Here is a 21,646-nt window from a genome sequence, read left to right as displayed (position 1 = left end):
TTGAAAGACGTTTTGGATACTACAGTGAAACTGGTTAACTTTGTTAAAGCAAGGCCCCTGAACTCTCGTGTATTTTCTGCATTATGGCAGCGACCATGTAACGTTTTTACAACATAGAAGTCTGCTGGATATCAAGGGGCAAAGTATTTTTTATTTTTTTTTAATAGAGAGATGAGCTTAAAGTTTTCTTTACTGACCATTTTAATTTGTCTGACCGCTTGCATGATGACGAGTTTCTCACACGACTGACCACCTGCATGATGACGAGTTTCTCACACGACTGACCACCTGCATGATGACGAGTTTCTCACACGACTGGCCAATCTGGGTGATGTTTTTTCCTGCCTGAATGATCTGAATCTAAGATTACAACTATATTCAATGTGTGAGGCTATGATTAAGAAGTTGGAGCTCTTCTCTGTCTGCATTAACATGGACAACACACAGGTCTTTCCATCATTGCATGATTTTTTGTGTGCAAATGAACTCAAGTTTACGGACAATGTCAAATGTGATATTGCGAAGCACCTGAGTGAGTTGGATGTGCAATTACACAGGTACATTCCCGAAACAGATGACACAAACAACTGGACTCGTTATCCCTTTCATTTCCCTGCCTCCCGTCCACTTAACGATATCTGAACAAGAGAGCCTCATCAAATTGTAACAAGCAGTTCTGTGAAAATGTAATTTTAATCAGAAGCCACTGGCAGATTTCTGGACTGGGCTGTGCTCAGAGTATCCTGCTTTGGCAAATCGTGCTGTTAAGACACTGATGCCCTTTTCAACCACGTACCTATGTGAGAGTGGATTCTCGGCCCTCACTAGCATGACAACTAAATACAGGCACAGACTCTGTGTGGAAAATTATTTAAGACTGAGACTCTCTCCAATACAACCCAACATTGCAGAGTTATGTGCATCCTTTCAAGCACACCCTTCTCATTAACCTGTGGTGAGTTATTCACAATTTCCGATGAACAAATAAGGTTTTATATGTAAGATGGTTAAATAAAGAGCAAAATTATTGATTATTATTATTTGTTCTCTGGTCCTATAAGAGTTATTTGTCACTTCCCACAAGCCGGGTTGTGACAAAAACTCACACTCATTCTTATCCTTAATAAATGTTTTGTATAGTGTGTGTGTGTGTGTGGCAGGCTTACAATGATGGCTAAAAAGTGCGCTGACCCTGGTGCTAGAGGGGGTACAGCTGACCCTGGTGCTAGAGGGGGTACAGCTGACCCTGGTGCTAGAGGGGGTACAGCTGACCCTGGTGCTAGAGGGGATACAGCTGACCCTGGTGCTAGAGGGGGTACAGCTGACCCTGGTGCTAGAGGGGGTACAGCTGACCCTGGTGTTAGAGGGGGTACAGCTGACCCTGGTGCTAGAGGGGATACAGCTGACCCTGGTGCTAGAGGGGGTACAGCTGACCCTGGTGCTAGAGGGGATACAGCTGACCCTGGTGTTAGAGGGGGTACAGCTGACCCTGGTGCTAGAGGGGGTACGCAGCTGGAGGTTGAATGTGTGAAGGGGTACGGGACTATAAAAAGTTTGGGAACCACTGTACTAGAGAACCAGTTCGGAATTAAGTAAAGTTGTTGTACGATTGAAGCCTTTAGTGAGGTCTAATGCTCTAATATTTAATCATTTCTGCCCGTCCAAATTCATATTCATTTTATAAATAGGCTCGTTTAACTTTGTTTGGCTAGACACTCCAAATAAAATGGAATATTTTTTGCTCATATGATTTAGATTTTTTTAATCGTTAGGTGTAGGCAGGGCCATAATTACATAGGTCAACTGGGACCCTATTGTTTCATATGGTCAGAAATCAGATTTCATATTCATGATTCAGTCCACACAGAGGATTCACATGACTATTTATACAAGTCAAACCACAGATCAACATGATAGACACCACATTAATAGACATTAACTTGTACAGGAGATTTAAATGCACAGTTAAAAGGTTGAATGATCATTCACCATTGTCCACTACAATAGATCACCGACTAACATGTCACTTGGTTCACAGTTTAAAGGACACACTTTCACAGACAATATTGCTTCATTTTCACCATAATATACTTTTTAGAGACGTCGACACATTGATAGGAAAATAGAACCTACGTAGTTGCTGTCATACAGGCACAATAAATCATGTGGGTTATTTAGCCCTGAACACACTATCATTACAATAGGGCTGGTGAAGAGTAGTGAAGGTCATTTTTGTAACTTAACATACAGTGACAGTAGATCACAGGAGGTTGGTGGCACCTTCATTTGGGAGGACGGGCTCATGGTAATGGATGGAGAGGAAAGGGTGGAATGGTATCAAACACATGGTTTCTATGCGTTTGATGCCATTCCATTCACTCCGTTCTGGCTATTATTATGATGAGCCGTCCTCCCCTCAGCAGCCTCCTGTGAAGTAGATATACAACACGTTGGCCTCTACAACACTAATATTCCCTACTAAGGAATGTAAGGATTAACCACATTAACGAGTATCTTTAGATAAGACAGCAGTCAGCAACAGAAATACAAAAACAAGCAGCGCATGAATTTAGTCACTTAGCAGAAGCTCTTATCCAGACACATGCAGTAGTGAGTGCATGCATTTTCATACTGCTCCCCCTTAGGAATCGAACCCACAACCCTGGTGTTGCAAGCGCAGTGCACTACCAACTGAGCTACGTGGGAATGTCAGTGTGTAGCAATTTCTTTACTGGTGAAATTGAGTAAGTAACAAAAGCTGATTAAAGTGATTTGTGCATTGTTCCACTGTGCAGAAAAGCAGGATTGTACTGTAGTATGTAGATAGCATACTGACATGCAGACAAAAGGCAAGCAACACTAATCATTTAAAAGAAATACAACATGTGGACATGATGTAAGACAAGCAAAACAAATGATTCACATGTTGAGATGTATATTCTGGGTTAAACATACTGATTGTGTTTCCATTCGTTTATAGTACTGCGTGTTTTAATACCAGCAAAGAAATCACTAGTGTTAACATGACTTTGGATATGTTTGTTTTTAGAGTTAATTCTGATCCAGATACAACATACTTGGTCTGTTTCTTCTGGGTAAATGCTATTCAATCACACCGCAAATGAAGACAGGGACCACTGTAAAACACCATTGGTAAAGGAAAGTGCCAAAACAGATACACACTGACAACTAGCATGGAAGAGTTCCCGTGTGAGGAGACCTGGGTCAAATACTTCCACATCCTTGTGCTGTGCTTGATTTAGTTAGTCTGGTACAACAATTTAACAAAAGAAATGGACCCAAAAGTGGCCAACTCAAATCAAGCGCACCCCTATTTCACACAGGTCTGGGCCTGTATTCACAAATTCACATCTCAGAACAGGAGTTCTGACTTCTATAGGATAATTTATAAATACAGGCCATGGTGTTGAGACTGGGTAGGTTAGAGTTGAACTATCGCCGCCCTCGAGGTGTCACTGCCAATTCGAGGTTCAACTATCGCCGACCTGGTGGCTGCGGTGTGTCAGTGTCCCTCATCCCTATCCTCATCCCTGGGCCTGCTGTTCGCCGAGGAACTCATCCAGCACGCGGATGATGCTGCAGGCCTCAGGGAGGTCCCGGTGCTCGGCGTGGGCGTTCTGGAGCAGCACGTCCCCATTCCCACAGCCCTGCAGGAACTGGCAGCAGCGGAACAGAGCGTAGTGACTCGACTCAGCCTGGCGGATGAACCGCTTCAGACTGTTCATGTCCTGGATGGCCTGGAGAGACAGGGGGAGGAGAAGGAGAGAGGGGGGAGAGAGAGAGCATGGATGAGAAAGCAGTAAGCCATTTTAAACATGGCCTGGACATACAGTATTTATATAATGGTTTAAAGTGATCCACTTGTCTGTGTGCTGTGCGTTTGCCCACCTTGAGTTTGAAGTTCTCCAGGATCTGTCTGAGGAGGAAAGGGTTACAGCGCTCTGCTGCGTTCAGGAATGACTGGATCCAACCGTCACAGAAACGGTTACTGACTGGAAAAAGGTGTGAGAGGGATGACGGAGTGATTAGCCAGTGTGTATTCTGTGACGATCATTAATGGGAAATGTTTTGGTGATTCTATGTCTGTGTGTACATGTACTGTGCCTTCGGAAAGTATTCAGACCCCTTGACTTATTCTACAATGGATTAAATAATTGTTTTTCTTCAGCAATCTACACCCAATATCCCATAATGACGAAGCGAAAACAGGTTTTGTACATTTTTGCAAATGTATTAAAAATAAAAAACAAACACCTTATTTACATAAGTATTCAGACCCTTTGCTATGAGACTCGAAATTGAGCTCAGGTGCATCGCTATTTCCATTGATCATCCTTGAGATGTTTCTACAACTTGATTGAGTCCACCTGTGGTAAATTCAATTGATTGGACATGATTTGGAAAGGCACACACCTGTCTATATAAGGTCCAACAGTTGACAGTGCATTTCAGAGCAAAAACCAAGCCATGAGGTTGAAGGAATTGTTCGTAGAGCTTCGAGACTGGATTGTGTCGAGGCACAAATCTGGGGAAGGATACCAAAAAATGTCTGCAGCATTGAAGGTCCCCAAGAACACAGTGGGCTCCATCATTCTCAAATGGAGGAAGTTTGGAACCACCAAGACTCTTCCTATAGCTGGCCGCCAGGCCAAACTGAGCAATCACGGGAGAAGAGCCTTGGTCAGCTAGGTGACCAAGAACCTGATGACAGATCTCTAGAGTTCCTCTGTGGAAATGGGAGAACCTTCCAGAAGGACAACCATCACTGCAGCACTCCACCAATCAGGCCTTTACGGTAGAGTCGCCAGACGGAAGCCACTCCTCAGTAAAAGGCACATGACAGCCGGCTTGGAGTTTGCCAAAAGGCACCTAAAGACTCTCAGAACATGAGAAACTAGATTCTCTGGTCTGATGAAACCAAGATTGAACTCTTGGCCTGAATCCCAAGCGTCACGTCTGTAGGAAACCTGGCACCATCCGTATGGTGAAGCATGGTGGTGGCAGCATCATGCTGTGGAGATGTTTTTCAGCGGCAGGGACTGGGAGACTAGTCAGGATCAAGGCAAAGATGAACGGAGCAAAGTACAGAGAGATCCTTGACAAAAACCTGCTCCAGAGTGCTCAGGACCTCAGACTGAGGTGAAGATTCACATTGCAACAGGACAATGACCCTAAGCACACAGCCAAGACAACGCAGGAGTGGCTTCAGGACTCTGAATGTCCTTGAGTGGCCCAGCTAGAGACCGGACTTGAACCAGATTGAAAATCTCTGGAGAGACCTAAAAATAGCTGTGCAGCATTGTGCTCCATCCAACCTGACAGAGCTTGAGAGGATCTGCAGAGAAGAAATGGGAGAAACTCCCCAAACACAGGTGTGCCAAGCATGTAGTGTCATACCCAAGAAGACTTGAGGCTGTAATCGCTGCCAAAGATGCTTGAACAAAGTACTGAGTAAAGGGTCTGAATACTTATGTAAATGTGATATTTCATCTTTATAGATTTGTAGAAATGTCAAAAAAAAGTTGTTGCTTTGTCATGATGAGGTATTGTGTGTAGATTGATGAGAGAAAGAAAACAATTTAATACATTTTTGAATAAGGCTGTAACGTAACAAAATGTGGAAAAAGTCAAGGGGTCGGAATACTTTCTGAATGCACCATACAAAGACCTGTTTTGTAGTGGTGTGGCTACAGCTGTAACACAGATCTGTATTTGTGACTGTGGGAGAGTGTCTGTTTGTTAGAGTCGTTCCAGTAGGCCTGTGTGTGTGTGTGTATGTCCACAGGTTAGAGCAGTCACACAGACCTGTGTGTGTGTATATGTCCACAGGTTAGAGCAGTCACACAGACCTGTGTGTATATGTCCACAGGTTAGAGCAGTCACACAGACCTGTGTGTGTGTATATGTCCACAGATTAGAGCAGTCACACATACCTGTGTGTGTGTATATATATCCACAGGTTAGAGCAGTCACACAGACCTGTGTGTGTGTGTATATGTCCACAGGTTAGAGCAGTCACACAGACCTGTGTGTGTGTGTATATGTCCACAGGTTAGAGCAGTCACACAGACCTGTGTGTATATGTCCACAGGTTAGAGCAGTCACACAGACCTGTGTGTGTGTATATGTCCACAGGTTAGAGCAGTCACACAGACCTGTGTGTATATGTCCACAGGTTAGAGCAGTCACACAGACCTGTGTGTGTGTATATGTCCACAGATTAGAGCAGTCACACAGACCTGTGTGTGTGTATATATATCCACAGGTTAGAGCAGTCACACAGACCTGTGTGTGTGTGTATATGTCCACAGGTTAGAGCAGTCACACAGACCTGTGTGTGTGCATATGTCCACAGGTTAGAGCAGTCACACAGACCTGTGTGTGTGTGTATATGTCCACAGATTAGAGCAGTCACACAGACCTTTGTGTGTGTATATATATCCACAGGTTAGAGCAGTCACACAGACCTGTGTGTGTGTATACAGTGCCTTGCGAAAGTATTCGGCCCCCTTGAACTTTGCGACCTTTTGCCACATTTCAGGCTTCAAACATAAAGATATAAAACTGTATTTTTTTGTGAAGAATCAACAACAAGTGGGACACAATCATGAAGTGGAACGACATTTATTGGATATTTCAAACTTTTTTAACAAATCAAAAACTGAAAAACTGGGCGTGCAAAATTATTCAGCCCCTTTACTTTCAGTGCAGCAAACTCTCTCCAGAAGTTCAGTGAGGATCTCTGAATGATCCAATGTTGACCTAAATGACTAATGATGATAAATACAATCCACCTGTGTGTAATCAAGTCTCCGTATAAATGCACCTGCACTGTGATAGTCTCAGAGGTCCGTTAAAAGCGCAGAGAGCATCATGAAGATCAAGGAACACACCAGGCAGGTCCGAGATACTGTTGTGAAGAAGTTTAAAGCCGGATTTGGATACAAAAAGATTTCCCAAGCTTTAAACATCCCAAGGAGCACTGTGCAAGCGATAATATTGAAATGGAAGGAGTATCAGACCACTGCAAATCTACCAAGACCTGGCCGTCCCTCTAAACTTTCAGCTCATACAAGGAGAAGACTGATCAGAGATGCAGCCAAGAGGCCCATGATCACTCTGGATGAACTGCAGAGATCTACAGCTGAGGTGGGAGACTGTCCATAGGACAACAATCAGTCGTATATTGCACAAATATGGCCTTTATGGAAGAGTGGCAAGAAAGCCATTTCTTAAAGATATCCATAAAAAGTGTTGTTTAAAGTTTGCCACAAGCCACCTGGGAGACACACCAAACATGTGGAAGAAGGTGCTCTGGTCAGATGAAACCAAAATTGAACTTTTTGGCAACAATGCAAAACGTTATGTTTGGCGTAAAAGCAACACAGCTGAACACACCATCCCCACTGTCAAACATGGTGGTGGCAGCATCATGGTTTGGGCCTGCTTTTCTTCAGCAGGGACAGGGAAGATGGTTAAAATTGATGGGAAGATGGATGGAGCCAAATACAGGACCATTCTGGAAGAACCTGATGGAGTCTGCAAAAGACCTGAGACTGGGACGGAGATTTGTCTTCCAACAAGACAATGATCCAAAACATAAAGCAAAATCTACAATGGAATGGTTCAAAAATAAACATATCCAGGTGTTAGAATGGCCAAGTCAAAGTCCAGACCTGAATCCAATCGAGAATCTGTGGAAAGAACTGAAAACTGCTGTTCACAAATGCTCTCCATCCAACCTCACTGAGCTCGAGCTGTTTTGCAAGGAGGAATGGGAAAAAATGTCAGTCTCTCGATGTGCAAAACTGATAGAGACATACCCCAAGCGACTTACAGCTGTAATCGCAGCAAAAGGTGGCGCTACAAAGTATTAACTTAAGGGGGCTGAATAATTTTGCACGCCCAATTTTTCAGTTTTTGATTTGTTAAAAAAGTTTGAAATATCCAATAAATGTCGTTCCACTTCATGATTGTGTCCCGCTTGTTGTTGATTCTTCACAAAAAAATACAGTTTTATATCTTTATGTTTGAAGCCTGAAATGTGGCAAAAGGTTGCAAAGTTCAAGGGGTCCGAATACTTTCGCAAGGCACTGTATGTCCACAGGTTAGAGCAGTCACACAGACCTGTGTGTGTGTGTGTGTGTGTGTGTATATATCCACAGGTTAGAGCAGTCACACAGACCTGTGTTGGAGAGTGTAGGAGGGCTGGTGGAGCAGTCTATGACCAGGTCAGTAAGAGCCTCTGAGGCCTTATACAGAGAGGCTGTGGTAGTGTCCTCCTGGACCAGGCCCTGCAGACTGGCTGCCTTAATGAACCTACACACACATGAACCATATTCATTCATATTCACAGCACATACTGTATATTCTTATAGTTTAACCACAGGAATAAAGACCAGGTGTTTTCAGATTATTTTCAGAAGTGATACTCATTTATTAAACAGAATTTGACCGAAAACCCAATTTGGACTGGACTGGACCTTTAAAGTAACTCACCTAGCAACATCAGCCTTGGTCCTGTCATCTGCATTGGTGACCTCCACGTGTATGTGACTCAGAGCCTTGAAAACAATGACATGGGCCTGATCAGCGCTGCATATTAAACTAAACTTTATTCTACAATGACACGGGCCTGATCAGCGCTGCATATTAAACTAAACTTTATTCTACAATGACACGGGCCTGATCAGCGCTGCATATTAAACTAAACTTTATTCTACAATGACACGGGCCTGATCAACGTTACATATTAAACTAAACTTTATTCTACAATGACACGGGCCTGATCAGCGTTTCATATTAAACTAAACTTTATTCTACAATGACACGGGCCTGATCAGTGTTGCATATTAAACTTTATTCTACAATGACATGGGCCTGATCAGTGTTGCATATTAAACTAAACTTTATTCTACAATGACACGGGCCTGATCAACGTTACATATTAAACTAAACTTTATTCTACAATGACACGGGCCTGATCAGCGTTTCATATTAAACTAAACTTTATTCTACAATGACACGGGCCTGATCAGTGTTGCATATTAAACTTTATTCTACAATGACATGGGCCTGATCAGTGTTGCATATTAAACTTTATTCTACAATGACACGGGCCTGATCAGCGCTGCATGTTAAACTAAACTTTATTCTACAATGACACGGGCCTGATCAGCGTTTCATATTAAACTAAACTTTATTCTACAATGACACGGGCCTGATCAGCGCTGCATATTAAACTAAACTTTATTCTACAATGACACGGGCCTGATCAGCGCTGCATATTAAACTAAACTTTATTCTACAATGACACGGGCCTGATCAGTGTTGCATATTAAACTAAACTTTATTCTACAATGACACGGGCCTGATCAACGTTACATATTAAACTAAACTTTATTCTACAATGACACGGGCCTGATCAGTGTTGCATATTAAACTAAACTTTATTCTACAATGACACGGGCCTGATCAGTGTTGCATATTAAACTTTATTCTACAATGACATGGGCCTGATCAGCGCTGCATATTAAACTAAACTTTATTCTACAATGACACGGGCCTGATCAGTGTTGCATATTAAACTTTATTCTACAATGACACAGGCCTGATCAGCGCTGCATATTAAACTAAACTTTATTCTACAATGACACGGGCCTGATCAGTTTTGCATATTAAACTAAACTTTATTCTACAATGACACGGGCCTGATCAGTGTTGCATATTAAACTTTATTCTACAATGACACGGGCCTGATCAGTGTTGCATATTAAACTTTATTCTACAATGACATGGGCCTGATCAGTGTTGCATATTAAACTAAACTTTATTCTACAATGACACGGGCCTGATCAGTGTTGCATATTAAACTTTATTCTACAATGACATGGGCCTGATCAGCGTTGCATATTAAACTTTATTCTACAATGACATGGGCCTGATCAGTGTTGCATATTAAACTAAACTTTATTCTACAATGACACGGGCCTGATCAGCGCTGCATATTAAACTAAACTTTATTCTACAATGACATGGGCCTGATCAGTGTTGCATATTAAACTTTATTCTACAATGACATGGGCCTGATCAGTGTTGCATATTAAACTAAACTTTATTCTACAATGACACGGGCCTGATCAGCGCTGCATATTAAACTAAACTTTATTCTACAATGACATGGGCCTGATCAGCGCTGCATATTAAACTAAACTTTATTCTACAATGACACGGGCCTGATCAGTGTTGCATATTAAACTAAACTTTATTCTACAATGACACAGGCCTGATCAGCGCTGCATATTAAACTAAACTTTATTCTACAATGACACGGGCCTGATCAGCGCTGCATATTAAACTAAACTTTATTCTACAATGACACGGGCCTGATCAGTGTTGCATATTAAACTAAACTTTATTCTACAATGACATGGGCCTGATCAGTGTTGCATATTAAACTTTATTCTACAATGACATGGGCCTGATCAGTGTTGCATATTAAACTTTATTCTACAATGACATGGGCCTGATCAGCGCTGCATATTAAACTAAACTTTATTCTACAATGACACGGGCCTGATCAGTGTTGCATATTAAACTTTATTCTACAATGACACGGGCCTGATCAGTGTTGCATATTAAACTTTATTCTACAATGACACGGGCCTGATCAGCGTTACATATTAAACTAAACTTTATTCTACAATGACACGGGCCTGATCAGTGTTGCATATTAAACTAAACTTTATTCTACAATGACACGGGCCTGATCAGCGCTGCATGTTAAACTAAACTTTATTCTACAATGACATGGGCCTGATCAGTGTTGCATATTAAACTTTATTCTACAATGACACGGGCCTGATCAGTGTTGCATATTAAACTAAACTTTATTCTACAATGACACGGGCCTGATCAGCGCTGCATATTAAACTAAACTTTATTCTACAATGACACGGGCCTGATCAGTGTTGCATATTAAACTTTATTCTACAATGACACGGGCCTGATCAGCGTTACATATTAAACTAAACTTTATTCTACAATGACATGGGCCTGATCAGCGTTGCATATTAAACTTTATTCTACAATGACACGGGCCTGATCAGCGTTACATATTAAACTAAACTTTATTCTACAATGACATGGGCCTGATCAGTGTTGCATATTAAACTTTATTCTACAATGACATGGGCCTGATCAGTGTTGCATATTAAACTTTATTCTACAATGACATGGGCCTGATCAGTGTTGCATATTAAACTAAACTTTATTCTACAATGACATGGGCCTGATCAGTGTTGCATATTAAACTTTATTCTACAATGACACGGGCCTGATCAGCGCTGCATATTAAACTAAACTTTATTCTACAATGACATGGGCCTGATCAGTGTTGCATATTAAACTTTATTCTACAATGACACGGGCCTGATCAGCGTTACATATTAAACTAAACTTTATTCTACAATGACACGGGTCTGATCAGTGTTGCATATTAAACTAAACTTTATTCTACAATGACACGGGCCTGATCAGCGCTGCATATTAAACTAAACTTTATTCTACAATGACACAGGCCTGATCAGCGCTGCATATTAAACTAAACTTTATTCTACAATGACACGGGCCTGATCAGCGCTGCATATTAAACTAAACTTTATTCTACAATGACATGGGCCTGATCAGTGTTGCATATTAAACTTTATTCTACAATGACACGGGCCTGATCAGTGTTGCATATTAAACTAAACTTTATTCTACAATGACACGGGCCTGATCAGTGTTGCATATTAAACTTTATTATACAATGACACGGGTCTGATCAGCGTTGCATATTAAACTTTATTCTACAATGACATGGGCCTGATCAGCGTTACATATTAAACTAAACTTTATTCTACAATGACATGGGCCTGATCAGTGTTGCATATTAAACTTTATTCTACAATGACACAGGCCTGATCAGCGCTGCATATTAAACTAAACTTTATTCTACAATGACATGGGCCTGATCAGTGTTGCATATTAAACTTTATTCTACAATGACATGGGCCTGATCAGCGTTGCATATTAAACTTTATTCTACAATGACATGGGCCTGATCAGTGTTGCATATTAAACTTTATTATACAATGACACGGGTCTGATCAGCGTTGCATATTAAACTTTATTCTACAATGACATGGGCCTGATCAGTGTTGCATATTAAACTTTATTCTACAATGACATGGGCCTGATCAGCGTTACATATTAAACTAAACTTTATTCTACAATGACATGGGCCTGATCAGCGTTGCATATTAAACTTTATTCTACAATGACATGGGCCTGATCAGTGTTGCATATTAAACTTTATTCTACAATGACATGGGCCTGATCAGCGTTACATATTAAACTAAACTTTATTCTACAATGACATGGGCCTGATCAGTGTTGCATATTAAACTTTATTCTACAATGACATGGGCCTGATCAGCGTTACATATTAAACTAAACTTTATTCTACAATGACATGGGCCTGATCAGTGTTGCATATTAAACTTTATTCTACAATGACATGGGCCTGATCAGTGTTGCATATTAAACTAAACTTTATTCTACAATGACACGGGCCTGATCAGTGTTGCATATTAAACTAAACTTTATTCTACAATGACATGGGCCTGATCAGCGTTACATATTAAACTAAACTTTATTCTACAATGACACGGGCCTGATCAGTGTTGCATATTAAACTAAACTTTATTCTACAATGACATGGGCCTGATCAGCGTTGCATATTAAACTTTATTCTACAATGACATGGGCCTGATCAGCGTTACATATTAAACTAAACTTTATTCTACAATGACATGGGCCTGATCAGTGTTGCATATTAAACTTTATTCTACAATGACATGGGCCTGATCAGTGTTGCATATTAAACTTTATTCTACAATGACATGGGCCTGATCAGTGTTGCATATTAAACTAAACTTTATTCTACAATGACATGGGCCTGATCAGTGTTGCATATTAAACTTTATTCTACAATGACATGGGCCTGATCAGTGTTGCATATTAAACTTTATTCTACAATGACATGGGCCTGATCAGTGTTGCATATTAAACTTTATTCTACAATGACATGGGCCTGATCAGCGCTGCATATTAAACTCAACTTTATTCTACAATGACATGGGCCTGATCAGTGTTGCATATTAAACTTTATTCTACAATGACACGGGCCTGATCAGCGCTGCATATTAAACTAAACTTGATTCTACAATGACACGGGTCTGATCAGCGCTGCATATTAAACTAAACTTTATTCTACAATGACACGGGCCTGATCAACGTTACAACCAGTCAAAATGATTCTTGGAACCTTGTTTCTGCTCTAAGCTACACAGTGGCAACATTGATGGCCATCAAAGAAAATTATGCGTTTTGAACTATGCAATTGCGTGACTGACGCCAACAAATGTGAAGATGTTTTGTGACAATACAATACGCTGGGAATATCTCATTGTTAGAGTGGATGTTTTGTGACAATACGCTGGGAATATCTCATTGTTAGAGTGGATGTTTTGTGACAATACAATACGCTGGGAATATCTCATTTTATATTTGAATGTTTCCACTTCCCATTTGTTTTGTCAAGCAAGATGGCTACTAGTCAGTAAAGACTAAATTATAGCTTTATCTAGTAGACACAGCCCAAGTAAGTAACTAGCAAAAACATAACATAGTGAAGCATGGAGGGGAAGTAAATGTATTGAAACAATGAGGGGGAATCACTGGTACAGGGGGAATTAATCACTATGGTAACGGTCAAATGATGGGTCAAAGGTGACTCACAGCATATAGCAGGAAGCTGATGCTCCCCTGGACCATCTGCACCACTCTGTGGATGTGCATCACAGACTCCTCGTACCACATGCTCAGGTAGGGCCTGATCTCAGTCTCTAGGTTCACCAGCTATATATATATATATATGCACACACACACACACACACGGAGGACAGAGAGGGAAATAACACTTATAACCCTACACAGGGGACTACCTATTTGTGTAGTCATTTTATATTTATCTATCTAGGGTGGTGTTAAATAGGTCACACTGATAGCAAAACCTTTCACAATGGAGAAGAAAAATCTGTGTTCTTATTTGACAACATCAGGTAGTACCACCCCATTTCAAAACATTTTTTTCCCTCTTGAACACAACCTAGGTGAGTCCCCTTCAGATAGTGTTTATTACAAAGGAGCCCTGTCCAAGAGATGATGGAATCCAGTACAATTATATTATTTTGGTGATTCCACTTCCTGCTTACCTCAGCAGTCTGTAGACTGCTCTGCAGGCCTTGCACGTACTTGTCCAGTTCAAGTCTAAACGTAAAGTTGATTAAGGAAATGGTTTATGGTTTAATGATGAATGGTTTATGAGTTTCAGTACCCATCTATACATCTAGACTGACTCTACATTAGTATGATTCAGAAAGACCATGTTAGCCTATAAAGGATATAGGTTGAGGCCTTTCTCAGAGCCTCCCATCAGGCAGATTACATAGCCATTGCCGTCCGCGTCGGGCTGCTCTGGGGATCTCTCCTGCTCCAGGAGACAGCAGTAACAGCCCACCGTTGCCTCTGGGACACTGGGATGGGACAACAAACACATATTTATTATGAATGAAAAACACTGGCTTTACACTACTTTAGAAGTGTGCAGGCTAATTGGTGCCACATTGCTTCAGATGTATACATAAGGAGAGAATACTTCGGTCTGATTCCAAATTAAGACCTTGCTTAGCTAGATAGAGCCAGAGACACACAGGCCTGTATATACACTGCTCAAAAAAATAAAGGGAACACTTAAACAACACAATGTAACTCCAAGTTAATCACACTTCTGTGAAATCAAACTGTCCACTTAGGAAGCAACACTGATTGACAATAAATGTCCCATGCTGTTGTGCAAATGGAATAGACAACAGGTGGAAATTATAGGTATTTAGCAAGACACCCCCAATAAAGGAGTGGTTCTGCAGGTGGTGACCACAGACCACTTCTCAGTTCCTATGCTTCCTGGCTGATGTTTTGGCCACTTTTGAATGCTGGCGGTGCTTTCACTCTAGTGGTAGCATGAGACGGAGTCTACAACCTACACAAGTGGCTCAGGTAGTGCAGCTCATCCAGGATGGAACATCAATGCGAGATGTGGCAAGAAGTTTGCTGTGTCTTTCAGCGTAGTGTCCAGAGCATGGAGGCGCTACCAGGAGACAGGCCAGTATATCAGGAGACGTGGAGGAGGCCGTAGGAGGGCAACAACCCAGCAGCAGGACCGCTACCTCCGCCTTTGTGCAGGGAAGAGCAGAAGGAGCACTATCAGAGCCCTGCAAAATGACCTCCAGCAGGCCACAAATGTGCATGTGTCTGCTCAAACGGTCAGAAACAGACTCCATGAGGGTGGTATGAGGGCCCGACGTCCACAGGTGGGGGTTGTGCTTACAGCCCAACACCGTGCAGGACATTTGGCATTTGCCAGAGAACACCAAGATTGGCAAATTCGCCACTGGCGACCTGTGCTCTTCACAGATGAAAGCAGGTTCACACTGAGCACGTGACAGACGTGACAGTCTGGGACGCCGTGAAGAACGTTCTGCTGCCTGAAACATCCTCCAGCATGACCGGTTTGGCGGTGGGTCAGTCATGGTGTGGGGTGGCATTTCTTTGGGGCGCCGCACAGCCCTCCATGTGCTCGCCAGAGGTAGCCTGACTGCCATTAGGTACCGAGATGAGATCCTCAGACCCCTTGTGAGACCCTATGCTGGTGTGGTTGGCCCTGGGTTCCTCCTGATGCAAGACAATGCTAGACCTCATGTGGATGGAGTGTGTCAGCAATTCCTGCAAGAGGAAGGCATTGATGCTATGGACTGGCCCGCCCGTTCCCCAGACCTGAATCCAATTGAGCACATCTGGGACATCATGTCGCTCCATCCACCAACGCCACGTTGCACCACAGACTGTCCAGGAGTTGGCGGATGCTTTAGTCCAGGTCTGGGAGGAGATCCCTCAGGAGACCATCCGCCACCTCATCAGCATGCCCAGGCATTTTAGGGAGGTCATACAGGCACGTGGAGGCCACACACATTACTGAGCCTCATTTTGACTTGTTTTAAGGACATTACATCAAAATTTGATCAGCCTGTAGTGTGGTTTTCTACTTTAATTTTGAGTGTGACTCCAAATCCAGACCTCCATGGGTTGATAAATTTGATTTCCATTGATAATTTTTGTGTAATTTTGTTGTCAGCACATTCAACTATGTAAAGAAAAAAGTATTTAATAAGAATATTTCATTCATTCAGATCTAGGATGTGTTATTTTAGTGTTCCCTTTATTTTTTTGAGCAGTGTAGTTACTATATTGCTGATACCATACCTAAGCCACCCAATCAGATCTGTGAGATGGGCTCAACAGGTTCCTAAGGATATTAAAGCTGGATTGGTTTGAAATTAGGTTCAACAAGTTCTTAAGGAAAGGAGAGATGAGTTGGTTTGGAATGAGGCCCTTAGTTTAAGTTCGTTAAGGTCACCTGAGCTCCACGGCGGCAATGTTTCCCATGCCCCCGAGCAGGGCTCCTTTGCTCAGCCTCCGGGAGATGTAGCATCGTAGCTCAGGCTCTGCCTCTACCGGCAGGCTGCTGTCCACTAGGGTGAGGCTGTTGGTGGGGCAAGAGTCAGTTACCATGGAAACAGAGTGACAGGCAACCAATCCGATCTGATGAGAAAGTGAACAGCCAAAGAGGTGATGAAGAAGGAAGCCGACGAATAAAAGCCACATCAACACAACATGAAGGCTAGATACAGATATAGTGAAACAGAATCTTCCAGTTTCCATGTGAGTCACAGAGCCTATTTAAATCCTTCCTTCCCACTTCTCTTTCCTTATGGTCACTATGTAAGATGCATGATGTGACACTGAAATATCACATTTTAATAACATAACAATATCATATCACATAACTATATCATCATCATTATAGTATCTGAGGCTGAAACAACTTGATGTCACAGAAAGACGACATCCCAAAAGAAGTAGGGTGAACAGTGTGTACAGAAGGAGGTAGATAGATACTAGGCTTTGTGACTCCATATCCCAGATAGCCGGAAGCACACTGATGACATCATGACAGGAAAGAAACAGTGTTGATTCCAGGTTGATAGGTTTCCAGCAGCAGGCCCATGGATACGACAGAGAAGGACAACACTGAAAGCCACAGAAATAAAACCACTAGAGAAACAGACAGGTCACGGGGAGACCTTGGTTACCTAAAGTCTTCCTGACTGGTACTGGCTGTGGAATCTGTTCTTCTCTGGCTCCATGCCACGTTGCCCTCTGCAGCTGCCTCAGATCTAGACAGGTACTGTAGGTAGTTACTATACTCATGACTTGGTTAGTTAGTGGAGAACAGAACAGCAAGTCTGAACTGACAGTACAGTAAGTCAGCAGCAGGATCCACAGTTGATGTCCACAGAGAACCAGTGAATTTGGGAGAAAGTGGTTATACAGTGACAAAGAAATTGGCCTCAATATGCAGCTGGACTAGCTTGATGATGTTATCACAGTCAGTGGAGACTGGTGAGTTGAGCTATAGGAGGATGAGCTCATTGTAATGACTGGAATGGAGTAACTGGAACGGGGTCCAACATGTTGTTTCCATATGTTTCATACCGTTCCATTGGTTCCATTCCAGCCATTACAATGAGCCCATCCTCCTATAGTTCCTCCCACCAGCCTCCACTAATGACAGTGTATGTATAAAGACTGTCCGAGCATGAATACTGTACATTGTGAGAACCTCCAACCTCCAATGAGTCTAATAATATCAACAAAGTGAGACATTGGTGTGATTGGTAATGCATTTCCATTCATCCCTATGGAGAAGGGTGAGGGACCGAGGTCCATAGATTCTCTATAGCCTAGTAGCTAAGGCAAGTAAACATTCACGTAATCTGCAGATATTTGCATACCAAATAATGCCCTAGTTTAGGTCATTGTGTACTGTCAAAACAAATTGCTTGATGTAAAGTTAGATAGACTCAAGCAGAACATTCAGATGGAGAAGATTACCTGGTGCCTTGGTAGAGATAAATGGTATAGTAACAGTTCAACTGTATTTTCTGATTATATCCCATCTCTTCGTTATCATAATCCGTATCCTTTTCTTCCACGTCAATTGAATCTTGGAAGGAGGACGTTTGCATGGAAGTTTGCGAGGTAAACATGATTGCTTCGCACGTATCAACAAATGACAGATACCGAGAAATGACGTTCAGTTATTTAGGATGCAGGTTGAACTGGATAAGAAATAATAACAATACTAGGCATGTGAATAGACTAACAACTTCCTTTACTGAAGAGACGAGTCTATCATTATTTCTAAAGATCCATGATCTGATTCACGCATGCGCCGTGTAATTCCATGAATCCGTCGTTGTTTAAGGTCCGTGTAAAATTTGCTATGACATGATTTGGTCCAGGAAATAAACTGAACACATCAGTTATTATAATAGCTAAATTATGCCCAAATTATCAGAGGTCGTTGCCTTCTTATAGCCACGTATCAATGGGTAAAATTAAGCTAATGTTTCTGAATATACAAACAATGCCATAATAACTTTTGGGATATTGGCGTTCATTAGCCTGAACAGCCGCTAGTGGTCACTGTTTACCGGTCTTTTGAAGGTTTACTATCCGATGACCGATGGACTGTTTTGTATTTCGATTCCACAGCCACAAAGTCAAAATGGTCTATATAGTAAAAATTCATGTAAACAAACAAATGATTGTTGGTCTTAATTTAAGATTAGGCATAAGGTTAGCTGTGTGGTTAAGGTTAGTATTAAAGTTAGGGTTAGGTATAAAATACTCCGGAGTGGCGCAGCGGTCTAGGGCACTGCATCTCAGTGCTAGAGGCGTCACTAAAGACCCTGGTTTGATTCCAGGCTGTATCACAACCGGCTGTGATTGGGAGTCCCATAGGGTGGCGCACAATTGGCGCAACATCGTCCGGGTTAGGGTTTGGTCGGGGTAAGCCGTCATTGTAAATAAGAATTTGTTCTTAACTGACTTGCCTGGTCAAATAAAGGTTAAATACAAATAAAATATATATATTTTACAAATGGGCGGGGTTTAACCATCATTTTTACTTTGAGGATGTGGAAGCTAGTGATGACCAGGTACCGTACTGCTGCAGAGATTAAGACGATACAAAAAATTGTCATTCAAATACTTAAAAAGTCACATATGTAAAAATCTATCGTTCTGCCCCTGATCAAGGCAGTTAACCCATTCGTTCTTAACTGACTTGCCTAGTTAAATAAAGGTGGAAAAAAAAAAAAAAAACAGGACATCAAATTCGCAGAGCAAAATTCGGGCGAGGCAACAGCCAGGCATTTAGGAATTGATACAAAATGAGCGAGGGAATGGTGAAATAAAAAGGTCGAACTTCAATGTTTGTCTGAGGTGGATCAGAAGAGGGTGAGACTAAGGTTGGGGGAGGAAAATGGTTTGTAAGAAAATAGATGCCTAGTTCAAATAGAAGCCTGTCTTCACGAAGCGTTGGTTGTGTTCAGTGATTGAAACAAATTAACGCCCAGGCTATTAATTGAGGTTTTACAGTAATTATACATTATTTCAATTCCATACTTTGGCTACACAGGCAGTCCAATTCTGATATTTATTTTTACTTATTGGTCTTTTGACCCATTAGATCAGCTCTGAAAAAAATGTAATGAAAATATCTGATGTGATTGGTCAAAAGACAAATTAGTGGAAAAAATATCAGAATTGGGCTGCCTGTGTAAACAGCCTGACTAATGTTGCTAGCATGTTATTTTCTTAAGTTTACTTTTGTAGTTGTGTTCGTCATAGAGCAACAAGAAGATGCTGCAATACTGTACATTTAGTTGTTGATTTATTTCCCCTGAGCCCTTTGTTTACATCGTTGCTCTTTAGTCATTGGCACTCATTATTAGCCACAGTATTTCTTTTGTTAATTAGCATAATTGTCCTAATTATTCACAGACCCACCTAGTACACACAACTAAGCCAAAGAACCTACTGTATAGTACTTTGTGACAAATGCAGATTTTGTTGTGGACAAATCCAGTCATATTCAAATTAGAATAAAGAACTTTAAACATTAACATGATGTGTCCATTTTGTTAATCTGCAGTGTATTTTACATAAAGTATAATATGTGTAATTTACGTGCAATTGAGAATTGTATTTAGCATTAAATAAGGTATGCGAACCAAACAAATTGTTTTTGGCTAAATGAGGAGGTTTTAGGATCAACATGTCCTTTGTACTGGTAACATAAATACCTCACCTGGATAGGCTTTTAACAAATGGTTTTATTTGACTAACCTCAATAACAGCACATATGGGTATTATGCATTGAATACTTTCTCTTGAGATGACATTTTCATATGTATGTGGATAAGACAACATTAGACATATTATACATAATACTGCAATATTATTCAATATTTACATAACGCAGCTTATTCTAACAGGACCATGTACCCCCTGTTTGTGTTCTAGGGTTCCCATTGTATTTACATAATGCAGCTTATTCTAACAGGACCATGTACCCCCTGTTTGTGTTGTAGGGTTCCCATTGTATTTACATTTTGCTGCTTGTATTTCTTGTCAAATTCTCAATAATTTGAGCAACCACCGCATTGAAAGAAAGGCCTGGGTAAATAGAGTGTTATTTTTGTTTGTATTTGGTAGAGGCAGACTGCTAATGGATGAGCCTGATCTTGCTTCCCTTGGCTGTACCTCGGACATACAGGTTTCCGTTTTCTGTCCAACACTCTGTACGTTTCTGTCAAGAGAATTTTGTTCTCAATGTTAACTTCAATTAAAATACTCTGTCTGTTACTAATACTTTGTAAGGTTCTTATTGAAATGAAACAGTCAGAGGCCAGTCTACTTAGTCAGCAGGTTTATTTACGAGAGCTCTGCCTATCATTTCCTGTACATTGGTCTATATACCTCACATTTCGTCATAAATGTCCCTCCTCTCAGAAACAATGACAATATAGTTCACAAGTCTTCTCCTATTCATACATTGTCTGCCCCCTGTTATACAATCTACTACAAGCCCAAGGTCTCTCCCCTCCCTGGGTGGGGACAGAATGTCCTGTAAGGAACACAGTAGTACAGCTTGTCTGTCGATAGCTCCTCTTATCATTTGTTTCACACTTGCACCCTGCTTACATACTAAAAAGGAACAAAATGTTCTAATTCTGACTAGAACTACACACATAACATGTGTCATACAATCATACAGTGACAGGGTAGAAGAATTCTGTTAATTATAGTTCTACGTTAAATGTATACATCATTTAGTCATTATTCATAACAGTTTCAGCATTTGGACAACCTTGAAGTTTGTCCAATGCTCCCCACCCGGCCACATAATTTTCATACAGACAGTACCACAACATTCTTTACCTTTTGCATAATGCAGCTTATTCAAACAGGACAATGTACTGTATGTGTTCCAGGGTTCCCATTGTATTTACATTTTGCTGCATTTTGCTCATAATCAGCTGCTAACCATTCA

General features: G+C 41.3%; 1 protein-coding gene across 2 annotated transcripts; it reads right to left on the bottom strand.

Annotated features, from left to right (window-relative positions):
* Positions 1–1,871: 1,871 nt before the first annotated feature.
* c13h17orf75 (chromosome 13 C17orf75 homolog) lies at positions 1,872–18,509 on the bottom strand. Of its 2 annotated transcripts, XM_036941654.1 has the most exons (10): positions 18,139–18,509; positions 17,337–17,420; positions 16,601–16,726; positions 14,532–14,660; positions 14,340–14,400; positions 13,864–13,983; positions 8,521–8,585; positions 8,207–8,340; positions 3,910–4,013; positions 1,872–3,758 (listed from the first exon to the last, which is right to left on the bottom strand). In XM_036941654.1, exons 1-10 carry the CDS (start codon positions 18,291–18,293, stop codon positions 3,546–3,548), a joined length of 1,191 nt encoding a protein of 396 aa, XP_036797549.1. In that variant the 5' UTR covers positions 18,294–18,509; the 3' UTR covers positions 1,872–3,545. The 2 variants fall into 2 exon arrangements, with proteins under 2 accessions (XP_036797549.1, XP_036797550.1); XM_036941655.1 differs by lacking the exon at positions 17,337–17,420 and having other exon boundaries at positions 18,139–18,458.
* Positions 18,510–21,646: the final 3,137 nt, after the last annotated feature.

The sequence above is a fragment of the Oncorhynchus mykiss genome, chromosome 13, assembly GCF_013265735.2.
Source record: "Oncorhynchus mykiss isolate Arlee chromosome 13, USDA_OmykA_1.1, whole genome shotgun sequence".
NCBI lineage: Eukaryota > Metazoa > Chordata > Actinopteri > Salmoniformes > Salmonidae > Oncorhynchus > Oncorhynchus mykiss.
The sequence above is the reverse complement of the archived record's forward strand: the minus strand, read 5'-3'. Positions and strand labels throughout refer to the sequence as shown.